Here is a 21,089-nt window from a genome sequence, read left to right on the forward strand (position 1 = left end):
GCAGCAGTTGGCAAATCATCAATTTGAAACTCCGTCATCCAGCTGGTGGCCTCCTGGCTTGCAGCCAGCCATGTACAAGGGCTGACTTGATCAGCTTTGGCTCTTTTATTTCAGGCAATCCACCTTCCAAAGAAGTGCCTGCTGGGAAGTACCCATTCATAGTGACCTCCGATGATGGGCGGAAGGTTCCTGTGGTCCAGGCCTATGCTTTTGGCAAGTACCTAGGCTATTTGAAGGTCATGTTTGATGAAAAAGGAAATGTAATCACTTCACATGGAAACCCCATCCTTCTAAACAGCAGCATTCCTGAAGGTATGTGAAATTCAGGGGAATGTTCCACCAATCTAAAAATTAAGTGGCTGGATTTGTTCCTTCCCCCAACCTTTTTAAAAGGTTTCAAGAAAAGATATTTTTGAAGAATTTAGCTTCTCCCTTAAGTTTACCCCCATTCAAAGATAAGGAGATTCAAAACACACCAAATGACAAAATCCCCATTTGCTTCTCCAAGTCCTCTCAGCATCAGACTCTGTGCAGCCCTTTTAAAAGCTTGATCCTGACATGTGAAAGTCACTCTCAGCTCATGTCCAGAGGAACGCTGATTACTGAAGCCAAAGAGTTCAAATTGGGCCCAGTGAGCTCAAATTCTGGCCCACCCACTGGGGACAGTGTGCCTTGGGCAAGTTTTAGTCTCAATGGGCATCAGTTTATTTATCAAATGAGAAATACCTTTCTTACTTTTTTGTCTGGGATTCAGAGTAAAAATACATTTTTATGACATCCATTTTCACATAGGATACATGAACACACTCCTGTACTTCTTTCTCACCTGCCCTTTCCTGTTTACCATGATCAGATCAGGAAGGAGGGCGGTGAGGCACCACAGCACCCAGCAGAGCCTGTGGTCACAACACAGGCCTCTCAATAGTCAGAAGGGAAGGGGGAGAGGCCATGGACCACACAGAGAGTGACAGCAAAGCAGCACCTCAGCAGGCCCTTTATATCTGTCCCTGGGCATTTCAGAGCCCCTACCACCACCACTAATGCTATCCCAGGCGAGCCAACAGGTAGTTCATTCAGATGTGATAAGGTGATGTTAAGACGTTCAGCATATCCTTAAGTTAAGATCCATTTCAGATCTTATTACCAGGAAACAAAATAGAGGTTCCTAAGGAAATTTCATGGTCAAAATCAAAATGCTCATAATATGGTAAAGAAATGTGTAGTCACAGCAGGTAAACTAGATGATGTTTGATTCGTTCTCCGTAATTTAGCCCATTGTGAGATCTGCTTTAACTACAAACTACTGTCCTTCCTACCTTCCTTTCTTTTCTTTTTCTCTTAGATCCAACCATAAAAGCAGACATTAACAAATGGAGAATAAAATTAGATAATTTTTCTACCCAGGAATTGGGGAAAACAATTGTCTATCTCGATGGCACCACTCAATCATGCCGCTTTAAAGAATGCAACATGGGCAACCTGATTTGTGATGCTATGGTAAGTTGTCTGCAGGAGTGGAGGCCTATATGTGTGGAGGGAGGAAAGGAAGAAGGAAAGAGGAAGGAAGGATGAAAGGAGGGACAAAGTGATCACTGCAGAATTGTGGATTTTGAAAAATGAGTGTCCAGACAAAACGTTGGCATGGTTTCCTACCAAGTCCCTTGGCAAGGTGCCCAAACCAGGTCAGGTGACCATCAGTTTACTGCTTTACAAGAACTGAAACCTTTATTTTAAAATGTTCTTCTTGAATGTATGAATTTTGGATATTGCTTTCCTTTTGTAAGATGATCCAAATATACAGACAAACCCTTCTACCCCAATGATGTCAACATAGTAGATAAAATACATCTGCTTGGACCTAACTTGGCCAAACTGTCTCTCCCTCATCTACTTGACTCCAGAGAACCTAAACCCTGTGTGACTGGAACCTCTTTCACAACACAATTATAAAGATAAGTCCTGTGGCTGAGCAAGATCACCCATGACAAGTACCCCCTGTCCACTTGTCTGTGGGCAGACTGGCTGTGGAATCTTGCTGGGGGCCATGCTGAGCCAAGGTCTCCCAGGTCAGACTCACCACCCCCATGGGCAACAGCCCTCACCCAGGGGAGTCATTTCTTTGTCAGTGCTCAGCATGCAGTGAAAGGTGCATGGTACGTGGTGCGTGGTACCTGGTGTCTGGGATACAGCTGCACTCAATAAATCTTTGCCAAATAAATGACATTAATGCTTTCCAAGATACCCATGCTGGCTCTGCAGCATCATGCAGTAAGTGCAAGAAGGTAAAAAGAAGCCAGTATGTAAATATTTAGATGAAGGTCTGCATGAAGCACCTCAGGCTATTAGCAGTACTTACTTCTCTGGTAAAGAGGCTGAGGCAAATATAAGAGAACTTTTGCTTTTTGCACAATTTTTTTTTTAAAATTAGAATTTATTCATTTTATTTCTTGTAACTAAACTCATATTTTATAAAAGAAAAGTAAGAATAAACTTGATTCTCCCCAGTTTCAGTAGGCTGTCTCTGTGCCTCCAAAATTGCCAACTTGGGAATTGGTTGGGGACATACACATGGAGGCCAAGTTCTAATTGGCATGTCTAGTGTTCAGGCTGGCCTGAGAGTACAGGAGAGGGGACTAAGAGCTCCCTGTTTCTAAGAGTCTATCATAGGACTGGTTACAATATTGTATTTTTGCTTATCATAACATAAAACTAGTTCTAACTAATTATAGCTGAGAAATCTCTGGGAACACAGGAGTAGGGAAAAACCAGCTTTATTTCCTCAGTAGAGCTAACCAGATTCCTGGAAATGATGCTAAGGAAGAAGATCCAGAATAACTAATGTAAATTTGTGCTACTATTGCAGATTAACAACAACCTTAGACACTCGGATGAAGTCATCTGGAACCATGTGTCCATGTGCATTTTAAATGGAGGTGGTATCCGGTCACCCATCAATGAGCAGAACAACAATGGTGGGCACCCCGGGCCCTGCATGCTCAACTGGCTGTGCTTTCTGACCTGCTTTCCCACCGGGACTCCTGCCCTGACCATGCCCATGGCAGCCTCAGCTCATCTCTGCTGCCAATCATGTACTAAAATGTCAGTCCTTTAGGCTTGGGTTAGCTATTACCCAAGTCCAGAGCCTAGCCTGAAGGACAGACAAAGCTTGTGTGTTTTCCTATGTATTCACATGCAAAAGCAGTGCTAGGATTAGTGGAACCCAAGCTTGGTCTAAATTTCTGACTCACAAAGCTAAATACTAATTGTTATCGACAGCCTCCTCCTTGGCATCCCAAAAGAGAAAGACAAAATTACCAATCTTCTGTGCTGGAGAAGACATACCACTGGATTAAGTTGTAATTTTAGTGTATTTACAGATATCTAAGATTATATCATATGGTAGAACACATCAACTAGACAGATATTCAAGACACTCTTGTAGCCTTCCTTGATACACTGTCAAAACCAATCAGTATCAGTGTAAGGCCCCAAGCTCATCTCACTGTCAGACGACAGGGACAGGTGGCAAGGACACACTGTCTGGAGGAACTGAGCACTGCTTAACAACCTACTGAAGATCCAGCCCCATGCCAGAAGATCAAAGGCTAAGCACTTGTGGACTTTTGGCCATGGGCATTCATGAGCTCCTGCCATCCTGCCCAGTTGTGGAGGACAGGGGCAGAGGCCTCTTGAATCCATTCCTTCCCTAAGTGTCAGGAGCACTTAGACACAGCTGGTGCTGCTTTATCAGCCACTGTCTCTCCCTTACCACCTCCCCCAGCCCTGAGAGAAAGGTCTTAGTGTAAGCATTTTCTCAAGCTGTTTTATTTCTTGCCTCATTTGTGACTACCCTCAGGCACAATTACCTGGGAGAGCCTGGCTGCTGTGTTGCCCTTTGGAGGCACATTTGACCTGGTCCAATTGAAAGGCTCCACCCTGAAGAAGGCCTTTGAGCACAGCGTGTACCGCTATGGCCAGTCCACTGGAGAGTTCCTGCAGGTAGGCGGTAAGTCACCTCTCCTGCAGGCGGGCCCATCCAAAGTGACATGGGATTTCCTGCTTGTTGGCTCAGTTCCCTCCCCATCAGGACCTCCGTGGTCAGGCTTGTTTGGGTTTCCCCCCACTCAACATCAATGTACATCATCTTTCAATGGCTGCGGACTCTCAGAGCAACTGAGATTAAGTTGAAGTCAAAGTCACAAAGCCCTGGCAATGAGCAATATTTGCCAAGTCTGATTTGGACATCAGATGGGCCCTCCACAGGAGTTGGCCCTCTAAACTCTAAGTAGGTCAGCTCCCTTGAGGTCTAGTTTCTGTTAAAATCTTAGTTGTTTAAGCATTCAATATTCTTTGTTTAAAAAAAATTCTCTCCTCTGTTCTATTTGCAATTGCCTAGAACCATTTCAAGGTTCAAAGGAATGCAGTGTCCAATCAGTATTAACAAAGATGATTTCTGGGAGGGGCAGCCTGCTGCTCAGACATGCTGGAACACCTGGTTCTAGTCCCAAAGTGACCTGAGGCAAGTCTTCAACCTCTCTGAGAAAACCTGTCCTGCTTATCCCATAGATTGCAGAGAAGATTGAATGGAAATAAATGTTTCCCAAATTGCCAAGAACTTCTGAAATGCTTTTGTCAATAATTAATTACACAGTCCAGTAAATTAATCCTTAAACTGATAATTTTATTTAACTCCAAAGCCATATTCTGGTCTCACTGTTTTGGCTTTAGATTGTGGCACCATTGATGAGTGTAATTGCATTTCTGAGTACTCCCACAGAACACAGTGTTTTGATGCTCTAGCAAAGTGCTGGGTAGCTGTATGGTTGGTGAAAGTCTCCCAATCCCAAATTAGTAGTCTTCAAAATTGTAACAAATGCTCTGTGCCTCTCATCTATTTCTTGTTTTCGAAAACCATTAAACCAAATTATGGACCAATTAATTCAAGATTTTAAAGAGGAAAAACAAGATGTGGTTTCTCCCTGCAAAGTCACCCTTTGCCCATTCCAGTCCAGAGCCAGTTTTCCTCCCAGTGGTTCTATGATCTCCTGAAAGGATTTAAGGATAAAGCTAACGAAGAAAGGGCAGCTGCAACATTACCTCAATTCTCTTGATGAAATTTCACTCAAGCTCAAATAAAGGAAAACCAGACCCAGGGACCCAATTACAGATCTTGACCAAAATCCCTTTCTTAGAAAACAGAAACCTCCCTTTCAATCTGGTGAAAACATACATACTCATTTCTTTTCTAGGAATCCATGTGGTATATGATCTTTCCAGAAAACCTGGAGACAGAGTGGTCAAATTAGATGTTCTTTGCACCAAGTGTCGAGTGCCCAGTTACAACCCTCTCAAAATGGATGAGGTATATAAGGTGATCCTCCCGAGCTTCCTGGCCAAGGGTGGAGATGGATTCCAGATGATAAAAGACGAACTATTAAAACATGACTCTGGTAAGTACAAGTGTCTCTTTCCCCATCCCAAAGGTACTCAAACAAACAAACAAAAAAAACAGAACTGGGCCAAGAAGAGAAGCTACTCATGGTGCCAGGAGGGCAACAGCTGGAAACCAGATCTTGTCCCTATGTTGCAGACTCCCTCCTGCTTCGCTTGTTGGGAAGCAACAGCACAGCACTGAGGGCTATGTACTCTGTCATTCCCCCAGCACACATACACATCCACCCATCTCCAGGGAAAAATCATTTTTATGTCAAAAAAGTTTTTAAAACTTTTAAAATTACATCTAAGCTGCTATTTAAATTGTGAAATATAAATGAGTTTTGCATTTCCAGAAAAATCACACCTTTAGAACTTTAGGTCAGACACAGAAAACCATATTAAATCATCTGAATTTTCTTTCTTGAAGAAGCGTTCAGTGTGAATAAGTCAGATAGGAGTGGATGGGATAAACGCCCCCCTTTCAGCACAGTGGACTGATGGAGCAAATTACAGGAACAACCATACTTGAAGTCAATTAATATTTTTGGCAGCATTGAGGGTCATTATATGCCAGCCTCATTTTTAGAAATCCAATTGCGAGCCACCAATGTGCATAAAGTCCACCAGCAGAACGTACTTTCCCGTCTTCTTCCTAGGGCAGAAACCAACACACTTATAAGGCACATACATAGCTTCTCTCCATCTCTGGGGAGTTCAGCCAGGTTCCTCTTCAGTTGTACCATGGTGGACCTGCCATTTTAGCTGCTTATTACAAGGAGGGGAGAAGGCAGAGCCAGGGCAAAGGAGGTAGCCCTTCCTGGGAGAAAAGGTGCTGCTACTTCTGTCCATTCCATGACAGAAGATGGAAGGGCAGGCTTAAAAGCCCCACATGAGACAAAGCGGCTGATGGCTGTGCATCACCCAAGCCCATACTAATGGGTGTTGAAGAGAAGGAACTCATGCAGAAGGCTGTGGAAGCCCTGAACCTAAGGGTTCTCAAGCATAGCTAAACATTAGAATCTCTTGGGGAGCATTTTAAATTAAATACTAATGCCTTGGCCCCAGCTCTTAGGAGATTCTAATTTAACTGCGTTGGGGCTAAAGTCTCTTCCAGTGATTCTAATGTACCTCCAGGGGTGAGAACCTCCGCAGAGAGAAGGGTTAGTTTTTTAAGTACTAAAGTAATAATTTTAAAATAACAATTTTGGTGGGTCCCCATGGGTTTGTTGTAGCTATAGGCAATTAGTATCTCTTTATCACCTGTACTCTTTTTCGGAAACAAAGCCCCCATTTTGCCACCATCAATTATGTAAAAATAATTCTTGAGCAGGCAAGCAAAAACATGCCACTTTTATCTCTCACCTACCCGCTCTTGACCCAATTCAATAATGCCCTTTTTCTGGAGTGGTTCAAAGGTTATGATGTCAACGACCTTTTTCTCGAGTCATCTCAGAGCTGAGACAACTCTCCTTCCCCCAATTACCGATTATTGAACAATGGATACATTTTACATCTGAAATATAAAAAAGCAATCAAATTCTTTGAGCTTACTATCACCAGTGTTCTTGTCTTCTGTGACACTGGGTCTCTGCTTATAAAAGGAATACCTTCCCCCTTAAAATCACAAAGGACTTTACAGAAATACTTTGTTATTTTCCCTCTCTCTCACTGTTAACTGATAATTACTTTTTCTATAGTTAAAATAATGTATGTATTTTTCTAGGTGACCAAGATATCAACGTGGTTTCTGAATACATCCTAAAAATGAAAGTAATTTATCCAGCAGTTGAAGGTCGGATCAAATTTTCTGCAGGAAGTCATTGCCATGGAAGCTTTTCTTTAATATTTCTTTCATTTTTGGTAGTGATCCTTGTTTTATAGCAATAGCCAAAAATTTCCTTCCCATTACTGTGTGAAACTGCATTTTTTTCAAGTGAGAGTCAAACCTATCTTTTAGGTCCTGGCTTTGTTACAGCACAGACCATCCTCGCAGGCTCCTAGAAGCTGAAGCTTAGAGCATTATAAAAAGAAGACACTGACATCATCACTCAGGGTCAGCAACTTTGTGAACAGAGAGAAAAAGAAATTAAAATAGGGCCCTAAGAGAAGAAAGCCAACCATATTTAGTTTACATATCCAAATTATAATACAATTTTACTAAGGATTTTAAACCAGATAAATCATTTTTCTCCTTTACATCCACTTCTAATCCATCAATTTATGTTTCCAGAGAACTTTATCATTTACAAGAGGGTTTAAGCATATTGTCTCATCTGATACCCACAATTTTCTTTGATGGGTAAGACATGTGTTTTTTCCCATTTGACAGATGAGGAAACTGAAGCTCAGAAAGTGCTCACTTGTTTAAGGACATATAGCTAATAGTAACAGATCCGAGACCTAGACCTAAGTCTTTTGACCTCAAGCCCAGCATTCTTTCAACTACATCGTTACTGTTCAGAATGATTCTCTCTTAACTATCAGTGGCCCCACGCTCATGGATTCCAAGTCTGCTTTATTTTTGGTTTCCATTTTTTTCCTTTTCAGTTCCTATTTTAATAATGAGTTTAATGGACTAAAAACACAGGGTGGCATTCTCTCTTGCATCACCATGTGCCTTTGATGAGTGAGGGAACAAACAGTAGCAAATAACAGAGAGACAGCAAAAGGCAGTCAAGCAGCAGGGGAGAAAGGGAAGGGAAGAACAGGACACCAGGACTGATTTACGTTGTAGAAGAGAAAGAGCTAAAGGGCATTTAGATGTGTTAAATAGATATTTGCTAAGGAGTAGCAGCAAGGTGCCTAACATATGGCATTAGCTGTTATTAATTGTATGAGACTACATCAGCTCTGCCTCTGTGCTCTGTCCTTCCTTCTAACATGAAGGTATCATGAGAAAAGAACCTTCTAAGATGAGCTCTAATTCTAAACCTGCACCTGTTCCTCCCTAGCAAGATGCCAGCATTGCACTTATTCTAGTCACACCACACACACCCCCAGTTATAGAAAATCCAGAATTCCGAAAGACAAGAGTTACTTCTAAAAAATGGTGTACATAAGATGTTTGAAGTCACTCCACCTCCAAATCTGACCAATCACTATACGTCATTTTGTATTCTCTATATAAGAACTCTTGCTGGGGAGTGGGCCTTTGAGTGGGTACTCAGGAAATACCCATACTGATGAAATGATTTATGCCCAAAAAACAAATACTTGCTTAAGGTGGCAGTGGGACCATTTGAGCCTGCTCAGCTTTACCTAAGTAATTGAACAAGAAATGGGAAACTTCACCTTAAAAATAGTGAGCAAACAGCAGCTAGAGGTTTGGAAAGGAAATATGTTTCTTAGTGTTTACAAATATTAAATACTCTTAATACAAAATATACTTTTAAACTTCATGACCTTTTTATAAAGGTTGTTGCAGTAAAATAATATCCCCAGTTCTATGCATATACAGATTAGCTATAAATAAACAAATAAATGACAATAATATTGTATGAGGAAAATTAGAGAAACATGCATTTGGGGTATATTATTTATGCTTGGCCAGTAAAACAGGATAAATTCTATTACAGCACAATATTTTAAAGAACTTTTTTGTAAGTTTTCTAAATATGTGTGAATGCATTGTATAGTGGTATGAGAAATGACCCTGAACCACTCTGCAACTATAGATTTCAAACTGTAAAATTAAACATATGATCCTTGGTCTTTGGTAGTTATTTTTTCTTTCAATCAAACATCTATAACCCAATACAATATGACTTAAGGAAAACTCTGGACAGTTTTTCAATGATATCATTACTCTTGATCATAGGCCCCTTGCCATCTGATGATCCTCCATTCTCCCTCTCACCCCCAAAATGTGAAGAAAAATGCATGTAATTTTAAAGCAGGGAAAAAAAAGTAAATGATATCTTGAGGAAGACTATTAAATTTTGTGGCTTTGATGTACAGAATCTAATGTAGAAATGGTTTTGAGGCCTGGACTGATTTCCTAAAAATGAAAATGTCCCAGTTAGTGTTAAGGATTGTTAATTAATTTATTTGAACTGGCCATGTGCCTAATAATCTCCTTCAAACATACTATTAACACAGTAGTCTGGTTTTGTTACACAATCAGTCAGATACATTAAAACCATTTGGTAGCTGTCTTAGTCCATTTGAGTTGCTATAACAAAATACCATAGAATGGATGGCTAATAAACAACAGAAATTTATTTCTCATGGTTCTGAAGGCTAGAAAGTCCAAGATCAAATGCTGGCAGATTTTGGTGAGGGCCTGTTTCCTGGTTCATAGAAGGAACCTATTCACTGTGTCCTCACATGGTAGAAGAAGCAAGGCAATTCTGGGGCCTCTTTCATAAGGGCAGAGCCCTCATGACCCAATTGCTTCCCAAATGCCTAACCTCCTAACACCATCACATTTCTGATTAGGTTTCAACATATGAATTTTGGGGGGACACAAACATTCAGACTAGTTTGCCACAAAGAGTAGGCTGGTTTTCTTAGAAGAAAGTTAGGCTGCTAACAGTTGTCCATTAGAAAAAGTTGCTCCCTCAGGGAGTATGTAGTCCATGGACTTGGCAAGTAGTTATAACCGCTTGCCAAAGTTAGGAAAAAAGGTCCCTGTATTAGTATTCATTTCCTGAGACTGCCATAACAAAGTATCACAAACTATGTGGTTTAAATGACAAATTTATTGTCTTACGGTTTGGCAAGCTAAAAATCTGAGGTCAAGTTGGCAGGATTGGTTCCTTCTGAGGGCTGGGAGGGAGAATCTGTTCATGCTTTCTCCCAGCATTTGATAGCCTCAGGCATCCTTGGCTTATAGAAGGCATTCTCTCCATGTCTTTACAACCTCTTCCCTTTGTACATGTCTGTCTCTATGTTCAAACTACCCCTTTTTATAAGGCCAGTCATAGTGGATTAAGGCCCACTCTAATAACTTCATCTTAACCATCTGCAAAACCTTTTTCCAAAGAAGATCACAGGCATTTACTGGGGGTTAGAATTGAAGTTCTGCATAGGATGTCAATGTCTTTTTTGAGGACACAATTCAGCACATGACAGTCCCCAGCATGATCAACATAATCAGCTACAGCAGCCCTGAGGCAACCAGCAGCTTCTGTGTCCTATATATTTTGCAAATTAAAGGTTATAATTATTGTTTTTTGTGCTGCCAAAATAGGATACATTTTAAATTCCGTTGGCTCCACTACAACAAAACAAAAGGAACCAGTTTTCCTATACAATACAATCAAAAAGAGGAGCTTTAGACTTTTATATTACAAATTAGGGGGATCTCAAATCTTTACTGAGTAGTACATCTGAGACATCTAAAAACCTGAAATGAAAAAACATCAGTTAAAAAATACGCTAGCTAGGGTATGAAACAATTAACTTTGATCCATGACAAGGATGCCTGGCACATTAAAAACAACAATGAAAATTATAGTAGGGGGCTTCCGGTCAAGATAATGGAATAGACAGTCCCCAGCATCACTCTCTCCCACAAATCAACCAATTTACAACTATACAAAAGCAACGACAGCCAAGCTGGGGCTATTAGAGCTCAGGGGAAGAAGAGAGACCTATGGAATATATGAAGGTGGGAGAAGCCATGATGAGAGAAAGAAAAAATGGCTCTGACCATTTCGAGCCCTGGCCATGTCCAGGCTGGAGCTGCTGAGAGCACAGTGCAGGAGCCAGCAAAAGCCACAGCTATGCCCTTCAGATGAAGTTGCTTGGAGGCTGCAGGGAAGAAGAGGGCCATGGTTGGCCCCCATGCCAGCAAGACCACTAATAGGGTTCCCATGGACCCACATCGGAGCAAGGAGCCACAACAGCTGAAAAAAAGGAGCTACTCAGAGGCCAGTGAGTCATCACAAGGGACCGGTGCACGGCCCATCCCATGGGAAGTGTTTGCAGCACAGGCAGGGGTGGGCCTACCGGGAGAGCACTGGGGCACAGCAAGGACAGCTGATCTGCACCCCAATCAGCAGAGGAGCACTCAGAGGAGACTGATCAGGAATATAGAATTGCATGGGGTACAGTTTGATGAAAAGACTCAGGCCCAGACCAGAATTTTTATACGACTCAGGTATATTGGATCTCTCAAGAGCGGGAAGTATCTATAAAGTCAACCATTAAAGCCTGATCTGCACAAAAAGCCTTCCCCAGGGAATCAGCAGCAAAGCAGCCATTTAGCACAACCACAGAGCTCAAGTACTGGTCCCCACAGGAAGTTCCCCCACTTTAGAAGAAAGTAAAGGACAACAAATTAGCTCCAGCACAGAGTTTAAATGGTGGGAACAGCAAATAATCCAACACAGAACTGAAAGAAAAAACAAAGTACCCACAATCAGAGACAAAGTTTGATATTAACTAGTAAAGTCTCATTTCACCAAAGAACACCTACAACACCTAAAAGGACCGGAAGTCCCCTGGGCTACCAAGCCAGAAAGTGGAGCGGCCAGGGGCCTCAGCAATTCCCCCCTACACCTGCAACCAATCCCAGGGTGGGGGACAAGGGCCTTGGCCACACACCCCTCAACACAGGCAGCCAGCCCAGTGGCAACCACACAGTCACCATAGGAAACACCCCAGGCTCTCCTAGCCAGGGCACTGGGTAACCTCAGGTCTTGGCCATGCCCCATCCGACATGCACAGCCAATCTAGCAGTGACCACTGAGCCACCACAGAAAGCACCCCAGGCTCTCCTGAGCTGGGGCAGTGAAAGGCCTCAGGCCTCAGACATTTCCCCCTGACACGTGCAACCAGCCCAGCAACCATGGCCAAGCCGCAGCAAGAAGGGCCCCAGGTGCCCGAGCTGGGACAGGGGGAGGCAAGGGCTTTTGTCACACCCTCCTGACATCTGCACCCAGCCTGGCAATGACCAAACCACTGCTGGAAGCTCCCCAGTCTCCCCTGTGGAAATGAGGGGAGAGCCACACACCTCAATCCTGCCCCTCCTCCTTCCTCCTTCTTCCATCCCATTTCCTTCTCCTTTCTCCTCTCCACCTCCCTCCTAATTGCTCTGCAACAACATCCTAGAATGTAAAAAATAATATTAATAAAATTACTTTCCTTTAAAAAAAAAAGAAAAGAAAATTATAGTAGGCTCATTATTCATTAGGATACTTTTTGCAACCAAGTAAATTTTGCAATGAAGTATGGTTGCAAAAACAAAAAATTCTAAAAACAGAAACATTATGAAAAGGATATTAGCTTGCTCCTAGAATTATCAAAAAGCTTGAAAAGCCAGCCTAGAAATGGACAGCAAGTAAAGAAAGTGAGGCATGGCTAAAATTCTGCCACAGGAACAGTCTTAGTACACAGCCCTGCTGTTGCAGGTCCTGGACCAAGTGCTGTTGGGGATCACCTCCATGACAGCTAACACCCAGAAGGGCCTTTGACTATCCATGTGCCTTGGTATCTTGCCTCCATCCAGATGGGAACATCTAATTAGCTGAGCCTAGTTCATGCCCAAGTTGCCTTGCATAAAGATAGAAGGATGAGTGAAGAACTAACTCCAGCCTTTTGGCTTCCATAGTGGAAATCAGTGCACTCTGTCCCAAATACCTTAGAATTCCTCTGAATAAGATGCTCTGATTCTGGGCAATCAAAAATGTGAAATAGTCTCTACGAGCACTCAGAATTTTCCTGTACAAAAGTATGTATGAAATGATGTTAAAAAGAAAAAATGCCTAGCCAGAGCAATTAGGCAAGAGAAAGAAATAAGGGGCATCCAAATTGGAAAGGAGGAAGTCAAGTTGTCCCTGTTTGCAGATGACATGATTTTATATAGAGAGAAACCTAAATACTCTACCAAAAAACTCCTAGATGTGATAAACAAATTCGGTAAAGTTGCAGCATACAAAATCAACACACAAAAATCAGTAGCATTTCTAGGCATCGACAACAAATTTGCAGAAAAAGAAATCAAGAAATCTATCTCATTTAAAATAGCAAGAAAAACAACAAAAATACCTAGGAATAAATTTAACAAAGGAGGTGAGAGATCTCTACAAGGAAAACTATAAAACACTGATTAAAGAAATTAAAGAAGACACAAAAAAATGGAAAGACATCCTATGCACATGGATTGGAAGAATCAATATCATCAAAATGACCATACTATCCAAAGCGATCTATATATTTAATGCAATCTCCATCAAACTACTAAGACATACTTCACAGAAATTAAAAAAATAAAATCCTAAAATTTATATGGAACAAGAAAAGACCCCAAACAGTGAAAGCAGTCCTGAGCTAAAAGAACAAAGCAGGACGCATCATATTCCCTGACTTCAAAATATACTACAAAGCTACAGTAATCAAAACAGCATGGTACTGGCACAAAAACAGACACATAGACCAATGAAACAGAATAGTGAATTCAAATAAATCCATGTACCTACAGCCAATTGATTTTTGAGAAAGGAGCCAAGAATGAACATTGGAGAAAGGACAGCTTCTTCAATAAAAGGTGCTAGAAAAATTGCAGATCCATATGCAGAAGAATGAAACCAGACCCCTATCTATCACCATACACCAAAATCAACTCAAAATGGATTAAAGACTCAAATGTAAGATCCAAACTATAAAAGTTCTAGAAGAAAACATTGGGGAAACACTTCAGGACACAGGACTGGGTGAAGATTTTATGATTAATACTTCAGAAGGACAGGGAACAAAAGCAAAAATTAACAAATGGGATTATATCAAACTAAAAGTTTCTGCACAGCAAAAGAAACAATCAATAAAGTGAAAAAACAACCTGCAGAATGGGAGAAAATAATTGCAAACTATGTATCCGACAAGGGATTAATATCCAAAATATACAAAGAACTCAAACAATTCAATAGTAAAAAGACAAATAATCTGATAAAAAAAAATGGGCAAAGGAACTGAATAGACATTTTCCACAAGAAGACACACAAATGGCCAACAGGTACATGAAAAAATGCTCACTATCACTAATCATCAGAGAAATGCAAATCAAACCACAATGAAATACCATCTCACCCCAAATAGAATGGCAATTATCAAAAAGAAAGTAACAAATGCTAGTGAGGATTCAGAGAAAGGGAAACTCTTATGTTCTGTTGGTGGGGATGTAAATTACTACAGCCACTATGGAAAACAGTATGGGGATTTCTCAGACCAGAAATAGAACTACCATATGACCCCAGCAATCCCACTACTGGATATATATCTAAAGGCAAGAAAATCAACAAGTCGAGTGGATACATACACTCCCATGTTTATTGTGGCTGTATTTAAAATACACAAGAGTTGGAATCAACCTAAGTGTCCTTTAACAAATGATTGGATAAAGAAAATGTGGCATACACACACAATGGAATATTACTCAGCCATAAAAAAAGAAAGAAAATCTACCATTTGCAGCAACATGGATGAGTTTGGAGAAAATTATGTTAAGCAAAATAAGCCAAGCATGGAGAGAGGAATACCACATGTTCTCAATCACATGTGGAAGCTAAAAAAGTTGATCTCATAGAAGTAGAGTAGAATAGTGGTTATTACAGACTGGTGGGAACAAGGGGGAGAGGGGATGGGGCAAGTGTGATCAGTGGATACAAAACTGTAGAGAGACAGGGAGAATTGGATCTAGTGTTCTATAACAATGTAGGAAGACTGCAGTCAACAACCAAATACTGTGTATCTTTGAATAGCTAGTCAAGATGATGGTGAATGTTCCCAACACAAAGAGGTGACAAGTGTTTGAGGTGATGGATATACTAAGCACTCCGATATGATCATTGCACACAGCATGAATGTACCCAAATATCATACTTTATTCCATATTATATACAATGATGGGTCAATTAGGAGAAATAAATTAAAGAGAGAGAAAAGAAGAGAAATAGACAGGAGAATAGTAGTTACCAGAAGCAGGGAAATGTTGCTAGACTGGTACAAAGATACAATGTTACAGTTAGGTAAGAAGAATAAGTTCTAGTGCTCTAGGATGGCAATAGCTAATAATATTGTATCGTATATTTCAAGATAGCCAGAAAAAAGGATCTTGAATGTTATAACCACAAAGAAATGATAAATGTTTAGGTGACAGAAATGCTAACTATTCTGACTGGATCATTATACAATATTTACTGAAACAATAAACTATACCCATAAAAATGTACAATGAAAAAAATAAATTTTAAAAATGTTATCTTCTGAGTCTGTCTTGAAAACTATATTCAGTTCTTAACTTTCCCCCCAACAATGTACATCCATATGTATGACATTCAGATTTTTATGAAAGTCAAAAATGCCAGAAAAGTAGACAAAACTAAAACCATTTTGGGCGGTAAGGTAATTATTAAATAATTTGTAAGCATGTGAGTAATGAAATCAGCACCTAAGCTATTTCAAGGTACTATTTTAAACCAAACCAAAAAAAAAAAAAAAAAAAAAAAAATGGCTAATTGAATTTTTAATTAAGCTTGATATTTTTAACTGGATGCTGATTTTTTTTTTTCCAGATCTAAGCTCCACAGATGAAATAAGGAAATCTATATATTTAAAAAAGAAACATGTTTTATTTTACTGATAAAATCACAATGCATAAACTTTACATATTAGTATTAATATAAATAGTGTTCCTGAATATTTCACAAACTGATCACATTACGAAACTTGGATTTTGTGACTGCAACTTTTGTGTCATAACTAATAAATGCTTATAGCACCATTCCTGGTCATCTACAGCATAGCTGTTTTACTTCTCCATTCAAGTTTTCTTCATTTAGTCTTGCCTTATTTCTCATTGAAAATCTATCTCTCGGTAAAAGTGAAAAGATGGGGCTATAAAATCAGAGATTCCAAACACTACTGAAGAATAAATGTCACAATGAACAAACTAGTAATATAACCTCAGTAACTTGTTCTCTAAAATTACAGCATAGAAAACATAGGTTGCTGGCTCCTTGAATATCTGATCACTACTTAACTCTACCCCTCTCTACCCCATTCAGGAAAGCCTACCACAATACAAGACAGAGTAGTGTTAGAGGGTTAATGGAAGCCAATATAATTCACATTTTAAATATAAATTTAAAAAATAAATCACAAAACTTCAGTACTTACATTTTATCACCTGTAATAAATTCCTTGTCACCCCCTTTGAAACTAATCAAGGGACATCAGTGGGCTCAATATCAGAGCTGAGACAACTACTAATCTCCAATAGGTACCAGCCATAAGCTTAATACCAAGGGTGCCTAAAAGAGGGAGAAAAATGTTTAAATATTAGAAATATTAATAAATTGTAAAAATTAACACAAATCCACATCATTTATGAAAGATCATTATTCTATTTATTATAAGATTGTATGAATATCAAACTTTTCATCAATATAGAAAATGGAAACAGAATAACTACAAGCACTTGGTGCAAAAATAAACAGACCACAATGCTTCAGTAATGCCATTTTCTACACCTCTGGTGTTCAGCTCACCTGACCATCCCATTATTTCTGTCAATGTCCATACAGCTGCATCTCTTAAGACACTGAACCCTCCTTTAATATTCAATATTTTGGCCACAGTTCAATAGAATTATATGAAAAAAAAATAAAATAAACATCAGTCTTTTGTTTCTGTTTTTGACTTAAGTCTTTAATTCTTTTTTCTGACTTTTAATTTATTCCTTTGGGGAAAATGCTTGTTGTTCTATTGATACTGTTTTACAGTGAGCTTTAATTGTCATACAGGTTTTCTTGTCCAATCTAAAATCATAGTTTAGGGTTTTTTAATTTTTTGTTTATTTTTTAATTGATAAATAAAAATTGTACATATTTATGCTGTACAACATGATGTTTTCAAATACGTACACATTGTGAAATGGTTAAATCAAGCTAATTCATCAACACCAGTCTTTGTGCTCCCTCATAACTTCTCAGTGGTTGTACCTCTACAACAGCCCCTTTCCCTTTCTCTCCTCCATCATTCCTCTCTGCTCCCTGCTTTTCCTGAAATACCTCTTTAATCTTCTGATTCAGATCTGGGAGGATGAGTACATATCATATTCTAAGGTTAGTTGATATGATCACCTTGCAACAATGGTTTAGAATAATGGCTAGAGGCATGTGCCATGGTCTCTTCAACATTTCACTCTGGCAATAGCCATACAAAAGATGAAAGACATTGATCACAGGCCACATCCCTGCTTAAAACCCTTCATGTCCATTCCACCTCAACTCAGATAACCTTCCTGCCCAAAAAGTCTTTTTATATTTGTTCACCTCCCTGGTGCTAGGTACTGCTGGGCTACACACAGGAGATGCAGGGCTAAGTAAAACACATCCCTGCACTTGGTTCACACTAAGTGGAAGAGACAGATCACCAAATTAGCATCTAAAAATAGAAATTCAAGCTTGTATTTGTCTATCCATGATCTCTTCTCAATCCTGGGAAGAGCCCCCACATTTACTTTGAAAGACACTATATCTCTCCTACCCTACATAGTTCTGGCAGGACAGTTAATTACAGAACCAATCCCCTGGCCATAAGTGAAAGCATATGATCTAAGCCTGACAATTATAATGTCTAATACTCTTGGTCTGAGTACTGGCCCAAGGATAGGCATGTGACTCAGGACAATAAAAGAAGAATCTTTCCACGGGCTTTCATATATATGCGTAAATCCAGAGAGAAACAAGCTCTCTTTTTTGTCCTGTGCACCATCACGTGATACCACAGTTTCTTGTAACTGTCTGCCCGCACATAAAGGCATGCAAGAATGACAGAAGTTGAGGCAACAGACATATTTCAACAGAGAGACCTGACACTATTCAAGTGCTGGATGAGTCACGCAGAGGCCAACTCCATTACTGCCTTTCTGCAGTTTGGTTACAGGAACAAATACTTTTGTGTTTTGTTTTTTTCTTTTTTAGTATCTAAATATCATCCTTTATTTTCTCACCCTCCACAGTGCCCTTTTATTGCCCATCACAGAAGCAATCACAACTAGTAGGGATTATTCTCCTTTAAAGAAGTGATCCAAACCTCTAATCCACTCTGCAGCAAGAAGCAGCAAATTGGTTAGCTCTTGCTCTCCCTTTGGTGATGGGGAATACCAAAATTTTTGACTGTGAAAGTCATCCATCAAAATTTTTAATTTTTTCATTCTAAATATTTTTCAACGTACCTATAAAAACCAAACTCCAAAAATAACTCTCTGGTTCACTTTCACAAACCATTTCTGCAGGACAAATTCCTTCTCATGATTTCTTACCCTCAGCTCCAGAGCTGAGCCCACATTTTCCCCAAACCAACTACAGGTCTGCTATTACAGCCTTTTCTTCTCCTAAACAGACATCTAAAACTGGAGGCCTCATTTACAGGCCTCCTGTTAAAAAGCAGCAGAATTTAGCCTCATGGGCAGCACCCAAACCCTAAAATGTTACGCATGCACTTACTGCCAGTATCTGAGCCAGCTCTCGAGAGCTGGTGACACTGAATTCCATGAGTCCTCTTTGCATACCGCCAATATGTTAGGGTGGCCCCATCTTCATGTATATGAGACACCTCAGAGAAATTTAATCATTTGCTTCCAACCATACAGCAATCTAGGAAAGCTGGAAGTAGAAACACCAGACTTCCAGTTCTCCAAACAATGCTCAACTCTTCCCTCACATAAAAATGCTCCAGTAAAGTGAGCAAAATCCATATGGCAATAAACCCTTAAGAGTTTAACAGGTCTATGACAAGCCAAGCCAGTAATACCACTTTAACACCATCCTTTCATTAAACCTTATGCTGACTATTTCCTTATCTCACAAGGTGGAGGAACAGCAATATTTAGCATCAGTATTAGTCCTCCCCTGAAAGCACCAGTATTTTCCTCCCAAAGCCCAATTTACACATGTATTACTGAAAGATCTATAGTTAGGTAGAAAATACTAATTATTTGAAATGGTTTAAGTTTAAACAGAATTCAAATATGGCAGTCCTTGTTTTTGATTTTCTATGTCATGAGTACAGAAATAACACAATTTGAAATAAATAAGACATAAAACAGTCCCAAGTAGGATTTACTCTGTATAGCTAAATACTTTAAAATTACATACAGTATATAAATATATCATTTTTAAAAAGCTTTTATCACTTGTGATAATTTTATATGACAACTTGACTGGGCCATGGGATGTGCGGGTATCTGATTAAACATTATTTCTAGTTGTGTCTGTGAGGGTGTTTCCAGAAGAGATTAGCATTTGAAATCGGTGGATTAACTAAAGCAGATGGCCCTTCCCAATGTGGGTGGGCATCATCCAATCCACTGAGGACCTGAATAAAACAAAAAGGTGGAGAAGATTAAATTTGCTCTCTTACTGCTTGAGCTGGGGCATCGATCTTCTCCTGCCCTTGGAGCTTCTGATTCTCGGGACTTCAGACTCAAACTGGAATGTACACCATCAAATCTTGGGCTCTCAGGCCTTCAAAGTACACTACTGGCTTTCCTGGGTCTCCAGCTTATAGAGGGAAGATCATGGGACTTCTCAGCCTTCATAATCGTATGAGTCAATAACTTATAATAAATCTTTCTGTATATCTCTACCTATATATTTATATATCTCCTATTGGTTTTGTTTCCCTGGAAAACAAAATATACCACGTGTTATTATTTTATTTTTACTAGTTTACTGACTTAGACCCATTACAAATGGATGATTGGCCCAGGCTCTGAGTTCCTGGTAGCTGAGGAAAAAGGGTAAACATAATCAGCTGACTATTTCTCATTATCTTTATGGACCATATGGGGAAAAATGGACTAAAATAATGCAAGGGCAACTAGGTGGATTCTAAACTGACTGGAAGACCTCCACCAAAGGACGCCAATTGCCAGCTCCATCACATCACCTGGACAGGGGCTCCCTGTGAATCTTTCCCTCCAGTACTGTGTGAGGAAGGTGTGGCAGGCATGCAATTTTGGCCTGTAGGTGACCAGACACTGGGAGGAGCAGGCAGACAACTGCATGACAGAATAATAATAGAACACGATCTTGACAGGCCAGAGCAATGAGCTGAATCTAACAAAATAAAATTAAACAAGAACAAATATTAAGCGCTTTTCTTAGGTCAGAAAAAAACCTATGGCATAAACCCAGGATGGATGAGATATAGCTCACCAGCCACTTAAAAACAAAAAAAAGAATGTTCTACGGTGTTAAGCTGAAAACATGCCATTAAAAAACAAAACAAAAAAAGTTTTTTGGTGCAATTTTTGTCTCCAAAACAAGGGATATAATTGTCCCATTATATACTGAGATTACTAGTTTACTTTTGAAATTAGATTCTGGGTACCCTACTTTCTTTCTAAGGAAGAAAGAGTATATGCCAACATTAAAAATAATTTTTGAAAAAGCAAAGTAATCACCAGTAAGCTCCTCCACCTAACACAGCTATTTCCACTGCTTGCATATGATTTTTCATATTGCAAGGTACACTTTAAAATGAATATATAGGAGAAAATAAATAGAATAAACATACACAAACTGGACTGCATTTAGAAGAGAGTAGCCAGAGCACTTTATGAACTCTGAACGATGCATTTCTGAAGAGCAGTTGAACAAGACAGGGAGTTTAATTTTATGGTGAGACGGTTCATAATAACCTCC

At 39.8% G+C, this 21,089-nt stretch overlaps 1 protein-coding gene across 1 annotated transcript in view; it reads left to right on the forward strand.

The window, feature by feature from the left end:
* NT5E (5'-nucleotidase ecto) overlaps positions 1-9,113 on the forward strand; it is a 49,941-nt gene extending 40,828 nt beyond the window's left edge. Inside the window, exons 4-9 of the mRNA XM_063097319.1 lie at positions 115-312; positions 1,343-1,497; positions 2,864-2,972; positions 3,857-4,006; positions 5,250-5,450; positions 7,160-9,113. Coding sequence (XP_062953389.1) covers positions 115-312; positions 1,343-1,497; positions 2,864-2,972; positions 3,857-4,006; positions 5,250-5,450; positions 7,160-7,317 — 971 coding nt within the window. The 3' untranslated portion in view covers positions 7,318-9,113. The remainder of the gene's footprint in view (positions 1-114; positions 313-1,342; positions 1,498-2,863; positions 2,973-3,856; positions 4,007-5,249; positions 5,451-7,159) is intronic.
* Positions 9,114-21,089: the final 11,976 nt, after the last annotated feature.

This window comes from Cynocephalus volans, chromosome 5, assembly GCF_027409185.1.
Source record: "Cynocephalus volans isolate mCynVol1 chromosome 5, mCynVol1.pri, whole genome shotgun sequence".
NCBI lineage: Eukaryota > Metazoa > Chordata > Mammalia > Dermoptera > Cynocephalidae > Cynocephalus > Cynocephalus volans.